Source organism: Triturus cristatus, chromosome 7, assembly GCF_964204655.1.
Source record: "Triturus cristatus chromosome 7, aTriCri1.1, whole genome shotgun sequence".
NCBI classification, from domain to species: Eukaryota; Metazoa; Chordata; class Amphibia; order Caudata; family Salamandridae; genus Triturus; species Triturus cristatus.
In genome coordinates this window covers 665,720,513-665,739,001 of record NC_140590.1, presented here as the reverse complement: position 1 = coordinate 665,739,001, position 18,489 = coordinate 665,720,513, and the positions used below count along the sequence as shown (strand labels likewise).

The following is an 18,489-nucleotide window of genomic DNA, read 5'->3' as shown; positions in this document are numbered from 1 at the left end:
TCTACAACGGCCCCCCACAGACGCCGGGGATGCCTGGTTTCACCTTGGAGATACCCAGGAAGGGACCATCTCACAAGGAAAACCAGGACGGGTTCCCCAGCGGTCTTCAGCGCCAGGATACTCCATGGAGTCACAGTGCGCTTTACAAGTACACCCACATTTACATTTTACATTTACAGGTGGTCCATGCCGTGCCACTTTTTACACCTCTCTGCAATGCAGCTCTGTGGCGCTTACTGGAGGTACCTAGTGGGCTAGTTGGACCCTAGGGACCCTCAGGATTCAAGGGGACTTAATCTCCCAACTTAAAACGGCCACAGGGGTTGTTTACGCAGTGGGGAAGGGAGGGGACAGGGCCTGAGGTGACGTGTGCAAACATGCCCTGTGGCGTGTTTTAAGAGGTAGTTTTAATCCCCTGCCCTAATATATACTAGGGGCTTACAGAGGAGGTCATGCTAATCACAGGGGGACCCCAACGCATCGTGTTCCCTCGTGTATGTATTCTAAGTGTCTTTTAACATAGCACTGGCTCTAGGACTGGTTAGCCATTCTCAGTTACCACCAGTATCCGTCTGAAAAAGTTGAGGGTACAGGATGATTTTGCAACAAGGCTTCTTTCTGCTCTTCTGTTTGTTCTTTCTGCACGTTATCCTTCTTCCTGCACTTTTCTTCGTCTTTGAGGACTTCTGTTGCTTCTTTCTGCATTTCTTTTTTTCTTTCTGTGCGTTTTTTCTTTTTTGTTCACATATCCTATCTTTGTAGGCATAGTTAGAAATTAGCATTTAAAAAACCTTTGAAATTCACTGAAAATCCATAGGTTTCAGGCACTTTATAGTTAGGATGTAGCATTTAAAAAACCTTATAAATTCACTGAAAAAACCATAGGTTTCAGGGGCGTTATAGTTAGCTGGACTTTTCACTCGTACAAAACCATTGAAATTCCCCCGTTATAGTTAGTTCAGCTAACTTTAACTCGCGCGCCCGCAATGCACTGCTGATGACGTCACATATTACATCACTCATGACATGGTCAGTGACATCACTCATGACATCACTGATGACATGTCAAATGACATCACTGATGACATCATCCTTGTGTTAGAGTGGCAGACCTCCTCTCCCCCTAATATAACCTTTGATACACACATTCAAAAATAGAAACTAAAATTTTCAAACCAATGGACATACCAATGCCAGTTACAACAACCTATTCAGTATTTCTAAGATCCACATACACATCCACTCATTCACCAACAGTCCTATACAGTCACTCATACAAGTACTCACTCATCATATGTACTCATACACCTATACATTCTGTTACACAACGCCACTCATCCATAGAGTTACTCACACACATAGTCACTCATGCTAATAAAGAATCAAACATCCATTTACTTGCACATACAGTTATACACACACCACCACACTTACTTCTACAGAAACTTACGCATACTTAGTCTTTTAAACAATCACTTATAGAAACACATACTTATTCATACAGGAACTCTTCCAATTTCTCACTCTCACATATACTCACTTATATACACCAATAGTCACATATACTAGTTTAAAACATATGTAGTTCCTCATAAAGACACTATTGAGACAGTCATTCACTCACTAACACACCCATGCACACACTCATTCACCCATACAGTCCTGCACACATGCTGTCTTCAACACATACAAACAGTGAGTCACTCATTCATGCACCTATGCACTACGTAATACCCCCCACCGAACCATACAGACACTCAGACACTCATACTGATACTCAAAAAACCAACTAATAACCTATATAGACACTCATGTAGCTACTCACCAACCCATGCAGCCACTTATACACAAAGTGAGAGACTGATACAGATATTTACATATTTAAACATTACTCACTAAACCATGTATTCATTAAGATACACTTAGTCAGTTATACAATCAATTTTTCAAAAACAAATCATCCATTTAGACTCTTATATACCCATTTATTCTTCCATCGACCTTGAGATATACATATATAAAACATATGTAATTTTCAGAAAATCACACATTCACTGGATGATGTCATCAGTGATGTCACTGACCATGTCATGAGTGATGTAATATGTGACGTCATCAGCAGTGCATTGCGGGCACGCGAGTTATAGTTAGCTGACTAACTATAACGGGGGAATTTCAATGGTTTTGTACAAGTGAAAAGTCCAGCTAACTATAACGCCCCTGAAATCTATGGTTTTTTCAGTGAATATATATATATATATATATTCTAGGACTTCGCCACACAGCATCCATTCCACGGATACAGACGAAAACGGACCCAATATTCAGTGCATAAATTTGTATTTCTATTTCATAGCACACACCTCTGCCACAACGCGTTTCAACCTTCAAGAGGTCTTGTTCACATAACGCACATGCAAAGTTTCCCAAAATTTAAAGTGCTAGTGCATATCTCGTGATCAGTCACATGACCAGAATTCATAGACATGAACAAGTTGGTTCACAGGCAAATTAAAACCAGTAACATACGCATTGTTATTGCGGACACTTAAACAAAAATATAAAAACAATCATTAGTATGAATGTCAGTTGATTCGTACTGATATAATAATCTGTATATATTATAAAATGACAGATTTATTTAGTACATGGCATTGATAGCTAGTGCGAATGGATTCTTAAAAACAATTCAACTGTAGTCAGTGTTGCAAATGAACCTATGTATTCCGGTCAAATACCAAAACTAAGATTGCAATGCTGCAAAATGTAGTGTCCTATACTGGTTATGTGCCTGTTATTTTGATAATGCCCAAAGTGGGCCTAGAATCAACTCATCCCCTTACTTAAGATCTGAAGTGCTAGTGCAAAAAAGTGCTACCCGAACGAACCGATATCAGTTCTGAAAAAGTGCTCAGTGCTCAAATTAATAACTCACAAAAGGGAAAGGGTTTTCATAGTGGAGACATATATACAATTAAAACTGACTGAACCTTAAACATAAGAAACGCTCTTCAAAGTTATGTACACTAGGAGCTGATCAAAGAGTATTAAGCAGTAAAGCTGACTTTCATAATAAACAGGTATAGAAATCCTCACTGGAATTTAGGCCTGACGGGACCTTAGTGTCTAACTCCAGGATATACCTGGTTTCCAATTTGTGCAATTGTGCTTCTCGGTTGCCTCCTCTACGTAAAGGTGGGTTTGTGTCTATCACATAGTATTTAAGAAGGACGGAATTGCTACCATGTGTGTCCTTGAAGTGTCTCGCGACCGGATATGCCGGGTCTCAGTTGTTAATGGCCCTAATGTGCTGGAGTATCCTCTTGTGAACCTGCAACTTGGTACTACCAATATAACGCAGGCCACAGGGACACTCCAGCACATATATAGCATATTCCGTTTTGCATGTTACCAGTTTGTTAATATATACTGCCTCAGCTCTAAATGGGCTAGTATAGGATGTTTTACTGATAGCATGTTTACATGCTCTGCATGTTGAATACTTCACAAATCCCCTCCTGGAGGTCAACCAGTTCTTAGGAGTGGTAACTTCTGGGCTACTTTTAACCAACATGTTGCTCATTGAGCGCGCTTTCCTAAATGCCAAATCGGGGGTTCCTCCAGTACCAGATCATTACGTATCAATCCCCAGTTCTTAAAGGGGTTTTCCCAATATTTTTTAACAAACACAAATTCATGAATCAACTAAGGAAATGTATAAAATATCCTTAAGCCTTTTTGCTAGTATATTGTAAAGTATTGCAAGTCATAATTACAGGGACTCTCAATGGATTTGGTTTAATTTAAATCCTGGTGTCTTCCTATTGGTCAGATTGCTTCTATTTAAAGGTGCAATTTTGGACATTTGGAAATCTTTGGAGGGTACAAGACCTATCTCTAAACTCGGGTCACATACTTTATATCAGGAAAAACTATACTTTGCTACATTTACATAAAAACTAAAGCAACTGACAGACTTGAAGCAGGAAAAAACAAGTAATTTTACTACAACATCCCCATTTCAGATAGCAAGACTTGTTTACATTAAGCAGAAAATGCACATTTGTGAGGATCTTTCTTAATGTTATAAAGCCAACATGGTTTAGATAGCTGAAATATAGGAAACATATAATCACATGTTTTTAGATTTGGAATAACATCTTAAGTTATAGATATATCTAGTATCAGATTAGAGTCTCTAATTTGAAGTGCTACTGTTTGTAACATGCTGATGTGTGCCCTTATAATGCCATATGATCTGAAGGGGTGACATTTTCAATAGCCTGTATCAAAAACTCACGCTCATTAATCATTAAAGTAGCTAGATTTGAAGTGAGATCATTTAAAGTCTCACGTATTGCCTGTATCACACAAAAGAAAGGTAGGAGTCTACTTACACTCATTCCGTGGTAGAGGATCAAATTTCATACCATCGTTACTAATATTTTTCATTGCATCAATATTATTCACGCCAAAATATTCTTTCCTTTCCAACACACATATCTTCAACGTTGTCAAAAAATTATGTAACCTTCAGTGGTTTCTTTGAAAGAACATGACCCGCACAGGATAGTTTCATTTCTGTTTGTGGCATAATCCATTTGATAAAGTCAAATCGCTCATACAAACACTTTCTTCTTGGCCATCAACCTTTAATATAGAGAGATATTTAGTTGTATTTTAACCTTTGATTTCAAAATAGAATGTATTATCCAATTATGAGAAAGTGATATATTAGTTGGAGTGGATTCAGGTCCACTACTAGTATTAAAGGTATCTTGTTGGGTCTGCTTAACATTTTCAGTACTTTAAACCTGAGCTCAGCCCCTTGTATCTATGGCATAGAGCAGACAAACTTAACTTAGAGAAAATGTGTAAAGCATGTAGTAATACCAAAACAGTTAAAAAAGCAAAAAACACAACACAATAAAAACCCAACACCAATTCCAAAATATACAGAATAATTTAATGAACAAAATGACACAAAAAACAACAAAGCTCTATTATGGGCAACAAGAGATATGAATTTCAGAAGATTTTAGGGAAAATAATACCAAAAGGTACTAAGTGCCAAAGTGGGTCCAGTGGTCGCGATAGACCGGGAGCTATGCTCAATTTTAGGCTAACCGTGATGGACCGCAGGTCAGATACACCTAACATACTCAACTTGGCCAGAGGCTTTACCTTAGGATTAGTCATTTATTGTGGATATCAAAATACTTCAGAAGGCTGTATCTGATGAGGACTCCATGACATCAGATAGATGGTGGGTGAGGTCTCTTTGAAGTCATTGGTTTTGGCGGAAAACGTTCAGAGCAGGAAAATTCAAATTTCGTGCCCAAGAAAGTCTTCTTGCTGCGCGGATAAGTTTGCCTCCTTTGCCCAGTCAAGATTTTAACTTTGGGACCTAGTCTCTTTTTTGAGCTTGAAATACTCCAGCATGGCAAGGCTGTGGGCTGTGTTCTGTGAGAGCACCATAAGGCTGGAAACCTTTGTTCCTGACGTCCTGTTAAATCAAATTTGTGGCTAGTGTGAAAAAGGTCTTAGAAGGAGAAACCTATTTCTTCAGCTCAGAAAGGTCGCTCTTCGGGCTGATTGGCTTGGCAGGTTTGTCCCAGTCCATTGGAGGCCTTGAAGGCCAGTCATTTCAGTCTCAGGCTTTCAGAGATGTTAGGAGAAGTCCAGTAAGGCAGAGCCAATGGTCATTTGACCTCAGTAACAGGACATGGGGGTCAAGACTCACTCTAGTAGAGGCCACCAGTAGGGTCCAAGTCAGGTCCGGTTGGTACTGGTCAGCTTGGCACTTCAGAAAAAGGCCTCTTTTATCTGATTGAGGACCTGTAGAGTACAATCGTGGTCAGCCAATTGACCCTTGGAGTCCACTTCTTTGGCCTGGATACAGGTGGGAGCAAGTCCAGTCCTTCATTTGTCCTCATCGGTCTCAAACAGCAGGTTTCACTCCTTATTCTGTTCTTCCACAGGTCTAGAGTGTTCTGAAGAAGGTGTCTTGCGGTGTTACATCTATGCCTGGCATTAGCTTGTTCGTTGATGTGACTCCTGGCCCCCTCTTAACCAATAGGGTAAATATTCTAGGGGGAATCCTACCCACTTTTGCTGAGGCTCCTGTGTGGCCTATTGCAAAAAGAAGTACCCCTCACTCACTAAGGCCGAAATGGAAAAACCTTCTGCCCTTGTGCAGAGCCTGTGTGCACACCCAGAGGTGTGTTCAGGATAATGAGTAGCCCCTCCTCTGTGGTTACTCCAAACTACTGTTGTTTGCAGCTTTCTCCCCAGCTGGGTTTGGTGACTTCCGGACTAGAATAACAATGGAAGAGGTCTGTTCAGGGATCATCTGACATCTGCTTGTGATAGCGGTGACCCCTTTAAAATCAATTAGGTTCTGGGCACAGCTCAACTGGTCTTCCTGCCAGGGGAACAAAAACACTTTCCCAACACCCAGGACATTGTCTCTGCCATGGCAGCTGTTTAGCTTTCACACCTTATCAGGGCTATTTCCTGGCTGGGTGATAGTTGGAGGCTAATGCAAATGAGTCTCCAGGAGTCTCGCACACGGAAATGGTAACTTTAAAAATTCTCATTCCTTAATATTTAATGCAACTTTGACTTCACCATTGAGGGCCTGATTCTGATGCGGTTTGGAAAGCTTCCTGACCAAATGGCTTTGGGAATGGTTTCTGACTGAATTAGATCGGTAGAGTCCAGCTGACCGACTATGATGCATCCGGATGCTTCTAGATACGATTTGGTTGGACTCCCATTGACTTCAATAGGACCCTTTGTTCCGACCGAATGCATAGGCTCCCATTGAAGAAAGGGGTGGCTGATGAAAATCGGGCATCCTGTGTCAAGCACCCCTTGGTGCCTGCCACACTGTGCATGGCTGGTAAGGGGGTGCCCATGGTTACCCCCACAGGCCCTATTGAGAAGTCTAGGTTCAGGAAGGCCCACCACAGGCCCCCAAAGTCTGATTCCGACTGCCGATTTGAGTCGGATGGCATGATTCAGAAAGGTTGTCCAAATACAGCATCGTACTTGGTCGTTCGGAAGCGTGGCCCGTAGAGACATTCGAATCTGCTCCATACGGCTCAGTCATTCCAAATGCCGTCGAGTTGGGATTGGGATATTCCTAGCGCCTAACTCGCCTCGTACTAGGTCGGTCGGAAACCTTTCTGAGCCAGTCGGAAAGACATGTTACCGATCCGATTTGGACGGAGCTAATGCCGTTAGGAGGGCTTCCTAACCGCTTCAGAATCAGGCCCTAGTTTGGGCTTGTGATAAATATTTAAATTAGTTTTTAAATCATGTTTCCAGTTGGTCCCTAACTTGAGATAGCACAATTATTATTTCATATTGTTTCCCAGTGTTTCTCTATGGGCCAGTCAGTCTTCCCACAGTGAAAATAGCTTTTGGGTGCTAGTTACTGTAAGTAAATACTAACTTTGAATTTCTACAAATCCTACTTTTAAAGACTATGCACCCTGCCTTGTGGTTTACAATGCCTACGTAGGGGAGAGTTAATATTTAAAAGGGAGGTTTTCACCTGTCAAAAAGAGTCATTTTGACAGGTCAGGCTGAGTTACAAAAATGACAGAAGCCAGGCTACATTGATCGGACTGCATTCATGTTTGTCTTGCCACACTATGAAATGGTACAGGAGTGCTGTAGGCCATAGGTGACATTTTAACTTTCCTTTCCATTTTCCTTATTTTGAAACACCATGTACCCTTATGAGAAATTTAAATAAGCCAATTAAGAGTAAGCCAATTTCAACATATTTTAGGGGTCAGAGCACTGCACTTGGGACTAATTATCCATGTCCCAGGGCAAAGAGTAAAAGGATCCGCAGCATCAGTCCACAAAAACTGTGGGTAACCATGCAAAAACTGTACTTTCTCACACCAGTAAAGTTTATTTTCACTGTGCTTTGACCATTTGAACATTAGGAAGTCAAAATTAATTCTGATTGCATGGGAAAAGGAATTTCTATCTCTATGGTCAGAAAAGACACAGCTGATGCTGAACTCCTAAGAAACCTTATGACTTAACTTTTCTGTGCTCCAAAACTTGCTGTCTCTAACATACACACAAAATAGTAGGATGGCAGGAAGGGTTGCCATCTTGGGTAGCTTATTATGGTAGGTTGAAGAATATAATGTCTGAAAGGTAAGGACAGCTAATGCAGTTACCAAACAGAACTAGTGTGTTGATAGTGCTTAGTACCAGACATGAGGTAAAGCCCTTTGATACAGCATTAAGAAAGAAAACACTGCATTTATTTAATCAAATGTTTTATGTAGCTCTCAAAAGCTTCTCACTTGATGCTAGACCCTTGATGCTGGAGGCCAAAAAAAATCCACTATTGTTTTTAAAACATATTTATTTATACAGTGTTTAAGGTGCTTTAGGTGTGTGGGAGCAAAACACTGTCAAATCAAGACACCACAAAATGTACCTTAGTCTGATATCCCACATTAACCTGGATCAGAGACATTGTTATACCTCAATATAATGAGGCAATGTGTCCACGCATTAAGGTACCTCCCAAACCATCAGAAACTAAAAGAATACAATTTATTAAATAATTCCAATTTAAGAATAATAAGGACCCACTCAATAACTGCGTTCTAGATCAATTAAACTTTAAAGGGGTTTATTATAATAATCTGGGTTTATTTGATATACAATTCAAGCTTAGACAATAAGACCATTTGTAGGATCATTGTAATGTGAGCAAATGTTCCATTTCTTCAGGAAATCAGAGAACATAGAAAATAAATGTAGCTACCTTAACACTTAAGCAATATCCCACTTTCTTGAATTCAGCACCCTCTATGCTATTGTTGTCTGGAGTTGTATGAACAAACAAGTTGCATATATGGTGTCAAATTATTTGAATAAATAGATTTCATTGAAACAGCGGAGGATGTGGTTACATGATGCTATTTACATCTGTGCTAAAGAAGTTCACCATGAGCAAACAATTAACAACTGTAAAATATTCTAATAGATTACAGCTTGACTGTGGGGAGAGTCTGTGTGCAGAGGAGTGGGGTAAGCACAGAGTGAGTGACTGGAACAGGTTCCATCTTAGTTAAAATTGTATTTTGCACATAAATGTGTCTTAACCAAAACACATTTGAAAATACAGCTTCACACATCATAAGAAAAGTGTTTAAAAAATAATTTTATTTATTCAGTCTCTAGATATGAAATTGTGTGTGTAAATGCACATTACACATTTTTAATGATGCACAAATATATGTATCCGTAAATTCTTCATCCGAGGCAATAAGCTGACACTACATAAAAAAATTTAACTGATGAGAAACAAAAATTTTGGCTTTTGGTTTGCATCCAGCGACACTTGAGGTAAGCCTACGATTGGTAGACTAGTCACTGTAGTTTTGTGGCTAGGTGCTGCTTTAGGCTCACTCCTGGCAGGGGTGATTTCCCCACATGGATGGAGTAGTGCTCTCTATATGTTGATTCCAGCTGACAATTGAGCTTGCTGCTACTGTCCCGATTGGTGTATCAAGAGACTTCTGGATGGTGCACAGCTCTATTGACCCAACGAGGTGTGACCCTTTTTACCGCTGCTGCAACAGCTCTGGTGGGACGAGGTCCCAGGGTTCAAAGGCCGGTACCAACCTATCGTCATTGGTGCCGACACCCTGGGATAGGACTTAAACCCCCAGAGTGTCCCTTGACTATTTCAGCTGACGCAAGCGAGGAGGAGGTGTGTTAACTGCGCTAAAGCACTGCCTCTTCCATCACGGTGTGGGACGCTGCTCGGTGGTAGCTCGGAGGAGGCTGAGCTGAGCCACCCCACCTACATTAGGTATCTTATTAGGGGGGGCAGTCTAGTTTTATTACTGGGTTATCATGCCCCCAGTTGGGGTTAGTCTTTTGGGGAAACGAAAATCAGGTGTAGTGGGTGGAGTAGTTGGAACCCTTGATGCGTTCCTAACTAGGGCTGAATCTGCGCTCATGCATGAAATCCAACTTACGGAGCGTAGGTTATCGTTAGAACCCCTACCATGAATAGGCCCAGGTAACCCTGCCCCTCCCATTATGCCAATCCAAACTAACGTCCCTATAGTTGCTCCTATAGGCTTGTTGAGGCAGGTTACTCCCGTCTCATCGGTGCTACCTGATCCCACCCCAGTTAGTCCAGATAATTCTTATATAGCCTCTCCTGTTACCACTAGGGGTCAGAAAGCTAAACAATCTAAGCTGGGGGTGGTTGGTGTAGGGGGAGAACCGCCATCAAAGAAAAAGAAAGCCTGTGCCCTAGTTAAAACAAAATCTTATCAGACAGGGGGTATAACTCGGAAGGCTCCTATTAAGGGGGCTGGGGTGTCCCAGCAACTCCCTAGTGATTGTTCCATTGTTGACGATATTCCAATCCTGACCCAGAATACTGCAGGAAGGAAGAGCAGAGCAAAGAGCTACTGCAGAAAATTTCTTCTCTAATTGACCCCATGTTGCTGAAACTGGCTTCAATTGAAGACAGACTCACTAAAATAGAGCAAGGGCTCCTCAGAATTCCCCCATCCAACCACACCATATTACCAGGCCATAATGTCCAACCAGGTGATGGGCGGGTGGACCACAACCGACTGGGGGGGGTGTCAGCAAAGTGAGTGGCTTGTAAATACTATACCTAATCTTCCTTTTGAAGCCCCGGCTAATAATCAATCAAACCCCCCAATTGTAGGTGGTCCTGGTCCACATGGTGTCCCCCCAGCCCCTCAGGCTCAGAGATTGGGTAGTTTGCAATAATTCCATCAATCGTTAGCAGAGACACTCCACCCCCCAACCTCTCTACACCTACCACCGGAGCCCACCCCTTATACTGTTGTTTTGGGGAATGTCCCGGAGCTTGGACCTCAGGCAAGGGAACATTGGTCTACCTTACGCAATAAGGCCCTACACTTTCTCATCGGTGCCCCCTGATCCCACCCCAGTTAGTCCAGATAATTCTTATATAGCCTCTCCTGTTACCACTAGGGGTCAGAAAGCTAAACAATCTAAGCTGGGGGTGGTTGGTGTAGGGGGAGAACCGCCACCAAAGAAAAAGAAAGCCTGTGCCCTAGTTAAAACAAAATCTTATCAGACAGGGGGTATAATTCGGAAGGCTCCTATTAAGGGGGCTGGGGTGTGCCAGCAACTCCCTAGTGATTGTTCCGTTGTTGACGATATTCCTGACCCAGAATACTGCAGGAAGGAAGATCAGAGCAAAGAGCTACTGCAGAAAATTTCTTCTCTAATTGACCCCATGTTGCTGAAACTGGCTTCAATTGAAGACAGACTCACTAAAATAGAGCAAGGGCTCCTTAGAATTCCCCCATCCAACCACACCATATTACCAGGCCATAATGTCCAACCAGGTGATGGGCGGGTGGACCACAACCGACTGGGGGGGTGTCAGCAAAGTGAGTGGCTTGTAAATACTATACCTAATATTCCTTTTGAAGCCCCGGCTAATAATCAATCAAACCCCCCAATTGTAGGTGGTCCTGGTCCACATGGTGTCCCCCCAGCCCCTCAGGCTCAGAGATTGGGTAGTTTGCAATCATTCCATCAATCGTTAGCAGAGACACTCCACCCCCAACCTCTCTACACCTACCACCGGAACCCACCCCTTATACTGTTGTTTTGGGGAATGTCCCGGAGCTTGGACCTCAGGCAAGGGAACATTGGTTTACCTTACGCAATAAGGCCCTACACTTTCTCAGTACAAGAACTGGGCTAACAACAGCCCTGTTTACAGAATTCAAAATGGTGCGCAGGGTTCCTTGGGTGGGGAAGTTCCAGAAAATGTTTAGGGGGGATTGTGTGGTCTTGAGTTTTAGATCACCTAGCTTGGTTCAATACATCTTGTTGAGGGCAGGGAATCGCGCTGTAAGGGATTCCATTTCTGTATTACCATTGGGTTTCTTCTATCAATCCATCACTGAACCTAGTGATGCCAATACGAGAGGGACTCTTCAAACACACGGGTTGTCTGAACACTTAGTCCCCGTGAGTAATCGATTTGATGCCCTTTCTACTCTGGATTGTAATGACTGACTCGGCTGCGATGGGGGGCCTGTAATAATTACAGCAAGCCCAATTGAGGGGTACGGGGGATTCGAACAAGGTTCCCCAACTAGAGATCTTTTTGATAGGCCTGTATTACGGTCTATACAGGCAGCCGGGGTTGTGGGGTTTCCATTGGGCTCTTGGAACATCGCGGGGCTTTTGCCCAAAACTGAATCCAATGACTGGTCAACTTTCATCGATCAGCATGATATCTGGGTATTTCAGGAGACATGGGCCATGGACCAAGTCCACCACCCTGGGTTTCTTAATTTTTTTAAACCAGCACTAGGGGGGCGTAAGGGGAGGCTTTCGGGCGGTCTAACATGCTGGCTGAGACAACAAGCGAGCTACACTGTTAAGGAAGTATATATTGACATCCCAGATATCTTGGCCCTTTGTTTATGCTCGGGTCATGATAGGGATATTCTGCTAATCAACATCTATGCAAGAGGTCAGCCGGGGGCCAGGTGATCTGAGACTGTTGAAATCCTTGATGGGTTTCTGGACAGTTGGAAAGTAGGGCACTATTTGATCATAGCGGGGGATTTTAATTATTGTTTTGAACCCCTTGGTTTTGAGGTTGGTAATCTAACCTCCGAAGAGGACTCTCCATGGAAGATCCCCTCCTTAGATCTCAGACCAATAAAAAAAATGGACTGAAGCTGCTCTGCAGCTCAAGGGGATGTGTCTGGAGAAGGGAGTAAGGGCAGCAAATGGAAGGAGCCAGTCGGATCGGACGGGTGCACATACTTATAACAACAGCCTAAAATCAAGCAGGATAGATTACATCCTTGTTAGTGTCGATTTTTGGGTGCACTCATATGATATGACGGTCGTTGAGCGGGCCGAAAGTGATCATGACCCACTAGTACTATCTTTATTGGCACCAAGCTTAATAGTCAATCCTAATATGGCTGAGGCACACAACTTAGTGGAAGCAGCTGTAACGAATGATGAAAGAAGAGTTAGATGGGCCAGGCTTATCGAAAGAGAGGGGGATCTTGAAGAGATGAAGTCTATGGTTGGTCATTCGGTTGCTATTCTTAATAGTTGTCACTCTCAGGAGGTCATGAATCGTATTGCTCCGATCGTACATAGGGAGCTATTCACTAGTCTAAAACTATTTTTTATCAAATGTAACTCTAGGAAAAGTAATTCAAGCGTCAAGATGGCTACCTGGTACAATAAGCTTTGTAGAGAGTCATATCGGGAGTTAACAAAAGCTATTAGATCTAAAAATATGGGCAAGGTAAGTTTGGCTAGGTCCAGGTATAAAGCAGTTCAAAAAGCAGCTAAGAAGGATTGGGACGAAAAACTCTGGCTCGACCTACTTGACCTACTCGACCTACTTGATGCTAGTCTCGAGAGAGAGACATGACTAAATTTTGGCAGTTAGTCAAGCGGGGCAGTAATGGGACACCACACATACCGGTGAACCATGTAGCGCCAGACTTGAGTTTCTAAAGCCCAATTCTCCATTGTAAATACTGTTGATACTTATCCACTACCAGGTTTAACGTCTAACACCTTATTGTTTGACAACCTCGAGGTTGAGAAGGTCCTCTCTCTGTTGCCCAAAGGGAGGGCTCCTGGTCCGGACTGTAAACCGGCTGACTTGTTCCAGTATGACAAATAGAATTGGGTCAAATACATCACAATTATAGCCAATGCCATAGCCAGTGGTGCACCTCTCCCCGATACCTGGTCTGGAGCCATTATATTACCGATATATAAAAAGGGTGATCGCTCATCTCCTGCCAATACAGGCCGATTAGCCTTATTGACTCTATGCAGAAAATAATCGCCAGATTGGTCCTTAGTTGAATCCAAGTGTGGATTGAGGGAAATTAGATTTTGTCACCTTTGCAGGCAGGCTTTCGCCCTTTTACCAGCACCATTGACCAGGTTTTTAGGTTTATTATCATTTACTGGAAGGTAGTTATTATAGGAGGAGGGTCCCTATACGCAGCCTTTATTGATCTTAAGTCTACTTTTGATTTGGTGCCACCTAATAAAATGTGGCACGCTTTTTTGGAAGTAGGGATGCCTCAGGAGCTATTAGCCTAGATAATTAAGTTGCATAATTTGAACTACACCCAGGTGTGGTGGGGCTCTAAGGGCGAGATCACAGCTAGTTTCCCTGTCCTAAAGGGTGTGCGCCAAGAATGCGTCCTGGCGCCGACACTGTTCTCCCTGTTTATCAACAGGGTGGTCCAATACTATTCCACATACCACACAGATGCCCCTAGCTTGGGGGGGCTTAGGATGCCATTGCTCATGATCGCGGACGATACCCTGATCCTATCTAAGACACAGAAGGGACTGCAGGCTGCATTGTCCTGGTTCGAGGAGTTCTGCCCCGACCATGGGCTTGTGGTTAATGTGGACAAGACCAAGTTTATGGTCTTTCACCATCATAAGACCATTCAAAGCATTGTATTTATGAACAATGCCCCTTTGGAACAGACAGAAGCATTTGCATACCTGGGGATTACTCTGGGTAAGAAACTAAACCACACATTGATCTTTTAGCTTTGAAACACGCTCAGCTGGCAGGAGCCCTTGTTAAAGAACACAAGCTTTCATTTACCAAGCCTATGGCCCCTGTTTAAAAGCTATATAATACCAAGGTTGTTACCTCAATTCTATATGGAGCGGAACTATGGGGTTTTGAGAACATTTCCTCTTTGGCACAAGCCCAGAATAAATTTGCCAGAGCTATTATGAGTCTCCCGCAATCCACTCCACAATTGCCCCTTTTTTTGGATCTGGGTTGCCTTCGAATCGAGGATTTAGCTCTTTTTAGACCAATAGCGTTTTGGCGACGACTTTGGGTTACCCCTGAGCTTTCTCAATATGCGAAATCCCACATGGATTTCAGGGGGGTTGGCTGTACGGGGAAGATCAAATGGTTACAGGATGTAAAAAACTCCCTGTGTGGGATGGGGATCAGTGGCCTGTGGACGCACCCCTATGAAAATCCATTTCCATCTAAGAGGGAATTCAAGGCCGCCTATTGGGATATGGTCAAGAATAAATATTTTTTTTCTTCCATTAGGCCCACCCTATCCTCGGACTATCTGATGCATAAACAGGATTTTGTGTTTGAAGCATACTGGGATATTATTTCTAGACGGGTGGACAGAAAACTATACCATCAGTTTAAGGTTGGCTCTCTCCCAATCAACGCCTTTACTTCTAAATGGCGGTCGAATGGGTCTGAGCATTGTCCTATCTGCCCAGCTTCGTTGGAATCCATATCCCATTTTCTGTTGGCGTGCCCGGCTTATAAATACCCCAGGCTTAAATGGCTCAAACCAATTTGTACGAACGTGGGTACTAGATCGGCATTGGTGGCATTAAGGATTTTGCGGACATCCACTGACGCTCCTATAGTTGAAGCTTTGGCGAAATTCCTGAGATGGGCATGGTTTATTCGCTGCAAAAAACTAGGAGAAATGCAGGCCTAGCTGTAGCCATAACAATGTGATATCACTCCAGTACGGCATTACTAATTAATTAATTTTTAGCTATATGATCAACTGGTTTTATACTGTATTATTGTATTTACATGGTTTTATAGTGGTTCTCAGTTGCTGATTATTTTTATTTGATATATATATATTGTACTAATTTCTGATTTCACATTTTGTTTTGATTGTTTATATGGCATTGTGTTTTTATCCAAAAAGTCCCTTTTTAGCTTTTTTGTATGAACTGTCTTTTATGATTATTTTAATCGAAATAAAGACTTAACGAACGAACAAAACAAAAATAACAAAAATGTTGCTAAATACTCACTGATTCTAACTTAAACTTGATTTTGAAAATTACATAGTACAAGGATTGTCTCCCACATGAAAGATCCCTTGTGATTTCATTTATTTAAGATTGAAACATATGCTAGCAAGCTCTAAAGATTCCTTTGATTATATTAGTTTTAACTTTTGTTAAATATCTTTGTGTTGTCTGGGTCTTGCTGACTGGCGTTGTATCTCTTTTTTTCCAGGTCAAAGCCCTGTCCCAGCTACGGCTCTCTGGCCTCATCCCTTCAGCATATTGGTGTGGGCAGGCCACAGTTGACATACCGTTATTGTGGCTCCTTCTCATGATAATGATCTGCATCCTGCGAATATGTAACCCTATGATTTCACTGACAGCACAAGGATGGGCTATGATGGTAATTACAATGGAGTACCGCAGAGAACACTCTCCATTATTATTGCGCTGAACCAAACAGCCCTACTCATTTAGTATGAAAAGAAAACCTTTTGTAAATATGATCAAATGTGTTCATATGCAGTTTGCTGTCACAATCTGATATCTGAACGGAGGCCAGGCAAAACTTTTTGTGTAAAAAAACATGATATAACATAACTACCCTCTAAGATGAAAGCCCTACTTCATTAAGATGCAGTTGTAAACCAGCAGAGCCACTCTAAAATCAGTATATTCTGATTGGCAGCTGAATGGTTGATATTTGAAGGGGAGCTACACAGACTGTGTGGCCTTTTTGTAGACATTTCTCTCGGGTAATTCTGAAAAAGAAGTGTGGGAGACTCTTCCTCTTTTTACACCAACACTGTTGTGTGCTAGGAAGATGTTCTCCTCTGGTTGAACACCTTCCTTGGAGCCACAAAGAATAGCTACTGCTTCTTCCCTGTGTATGGCTGGTAATGGAGCTTGTATTGTTTTTGATGCAAATGAATAAGGTATTTTTTAGACCTGGCTTCTGAGAAGAAGACGTCCTATTACTGACTAGTGTTTAGTTACTCTTGTGGTGCCCTTCATGGAGCCTAGCTTTTAATCCCTTGTGTCATCAGCACCATTACCTACCTGCAGCAGAATTGAAAATGATCATCCCTAATGCCGGATTTTACTGCAAAGAAGCTCTTTCCTCTGGAAGAAGCCATGGAGGGAGTCAACTGGCATTACTCCTTGTTTTAGAGGGCTTTCCCACCTGGGTGATGACTTGGGTTGTTGCAAATATCTGTGAGCCCTATCACTCCAACACTCTGGTCAAAACCTTACTGGGAGAGCCATATTCCTTAGTCAATATTCCATAAAAATTAGACTGAAATTGTTTTCAGAATGTGAAAAGAGTGCTTAAAGGGGGCAAGGGTAAACCATACCATTTGTTAGGCTCAAACTGTCAGTGGTCCACATTCGCTTTGCTTCTACAAACAGCTTTAACTGCTCCGCTTCCAAAAAGAAGCAGGGAGTGTTCCCCTTCTGTGACATGCACAGAGACATCTACAAAGCTATTTATAATTTTATACTTTCTTAAGTTTATGAAGTTTTAAAATCTGCACATACTTGGTGAAGCACAACTTTGCAAAGTGAAAGAGGCATCTGGAATCTCCTCAAAAATGATGGTCATTCTTTATTCTGATGTTCTGATCAAGTACATTTTTATCTCTGACATTACACTTGCAATGTGTGAGGGCCAATTTATGACATAGATTTTCTTTCACTAATTTTATTATTGGGGTGTCAAAGTTCGGTTGACTGAGGTTGAACTTTGACACATTTGGAGGGGTAGATATTGTATAAGCTAAAATGGCCATCAAGCACATTTGAGCCAGCTAAGTTCTAGCGACTCAAATTATCATAGTGAATAGTGAAAGTTTATACTTTCACTGATCACTTTTTAACAACCCTCCTGATTTTTCAGCTTTGGTGTCCTTGGACCCGATTGCATTTAGAGGTCCAGTGTACTGTCCTACCCAGTCTTTCTGAGTGCTGTTCATCCAGACCTCTCTGATGTTTTGTTTTGGCTTTGATGAGTGGCAGGTCTCTAAGGCACATTCAGCAGGTTGCATGGTTTTGATCATTTCTTATTATGTTTATTCAAACCATATTTTTAACACACCTTGAACTGATCATTCTCCTTTGACAGATTTTCTCTTTAAAACCTTTGGTACCTTGTCTTCTTCTCGGTTTCTCTGGTAGAAGCAGGAGCCATGCTCTCAGCCCACTGAATTGCTTATCCTGAGTTTGCAGTTGAGCTACTGTAAGGAACTGAATTCTATTCTAAAGCTACAGCATCTCCATTTTGAATTTCTGCTACAGAAATTCAGGTTCAAATGAATTTAGGGGACTTAATACAAGAAGTCACTAATACATTCAGAGTAAAGACAGTACACAAAGCAAATGCCTCAAATGGCAAGTCAATTTCAACAAGTCACATTGCTATTTTTACGATGTGGAACCACTCTACTCTGATTATCAGACTTCTTTGTTTCAGTCTTGGAAATCACTAAAGGGTGACCTCAATTTACAATATTTACATTCTCTCTTTTAGAAGGCCCCTTTAGTCCAAAAATAAATTTATGAACTATAAGTTCATTGCAAAATAACAATGACAATGTTTATTACAGGTCA

At 42.0% G+C, this 18,489-nt stretch overlaps 1 protein-coding gene across 2 annotated transcripts in view; it reads left to right on the top strand.

Moving 5' to 3' along the window:
- LOC146810319 (ATP-binding cassette sub-family A member 9-like) overlaps positions 1–18,489 on the top strand; it is a 1,478,308-nt gene that overhangs the window by 970,959 nt on the left and 488,860 nt on the right. For both annotated transcript variants that reach the window (XM_085617315.1, XM_085617314.1), the window contains one exon: positions 16,115–16,285. In XM_085617315.1, coding sequence (XP_085473441.1) covers positions 16,115–16,285 — 171 coding nt within the window. The remainder of the gene's footprint in view (positions 1–16,114; positions 16,286–18,489) is intronic.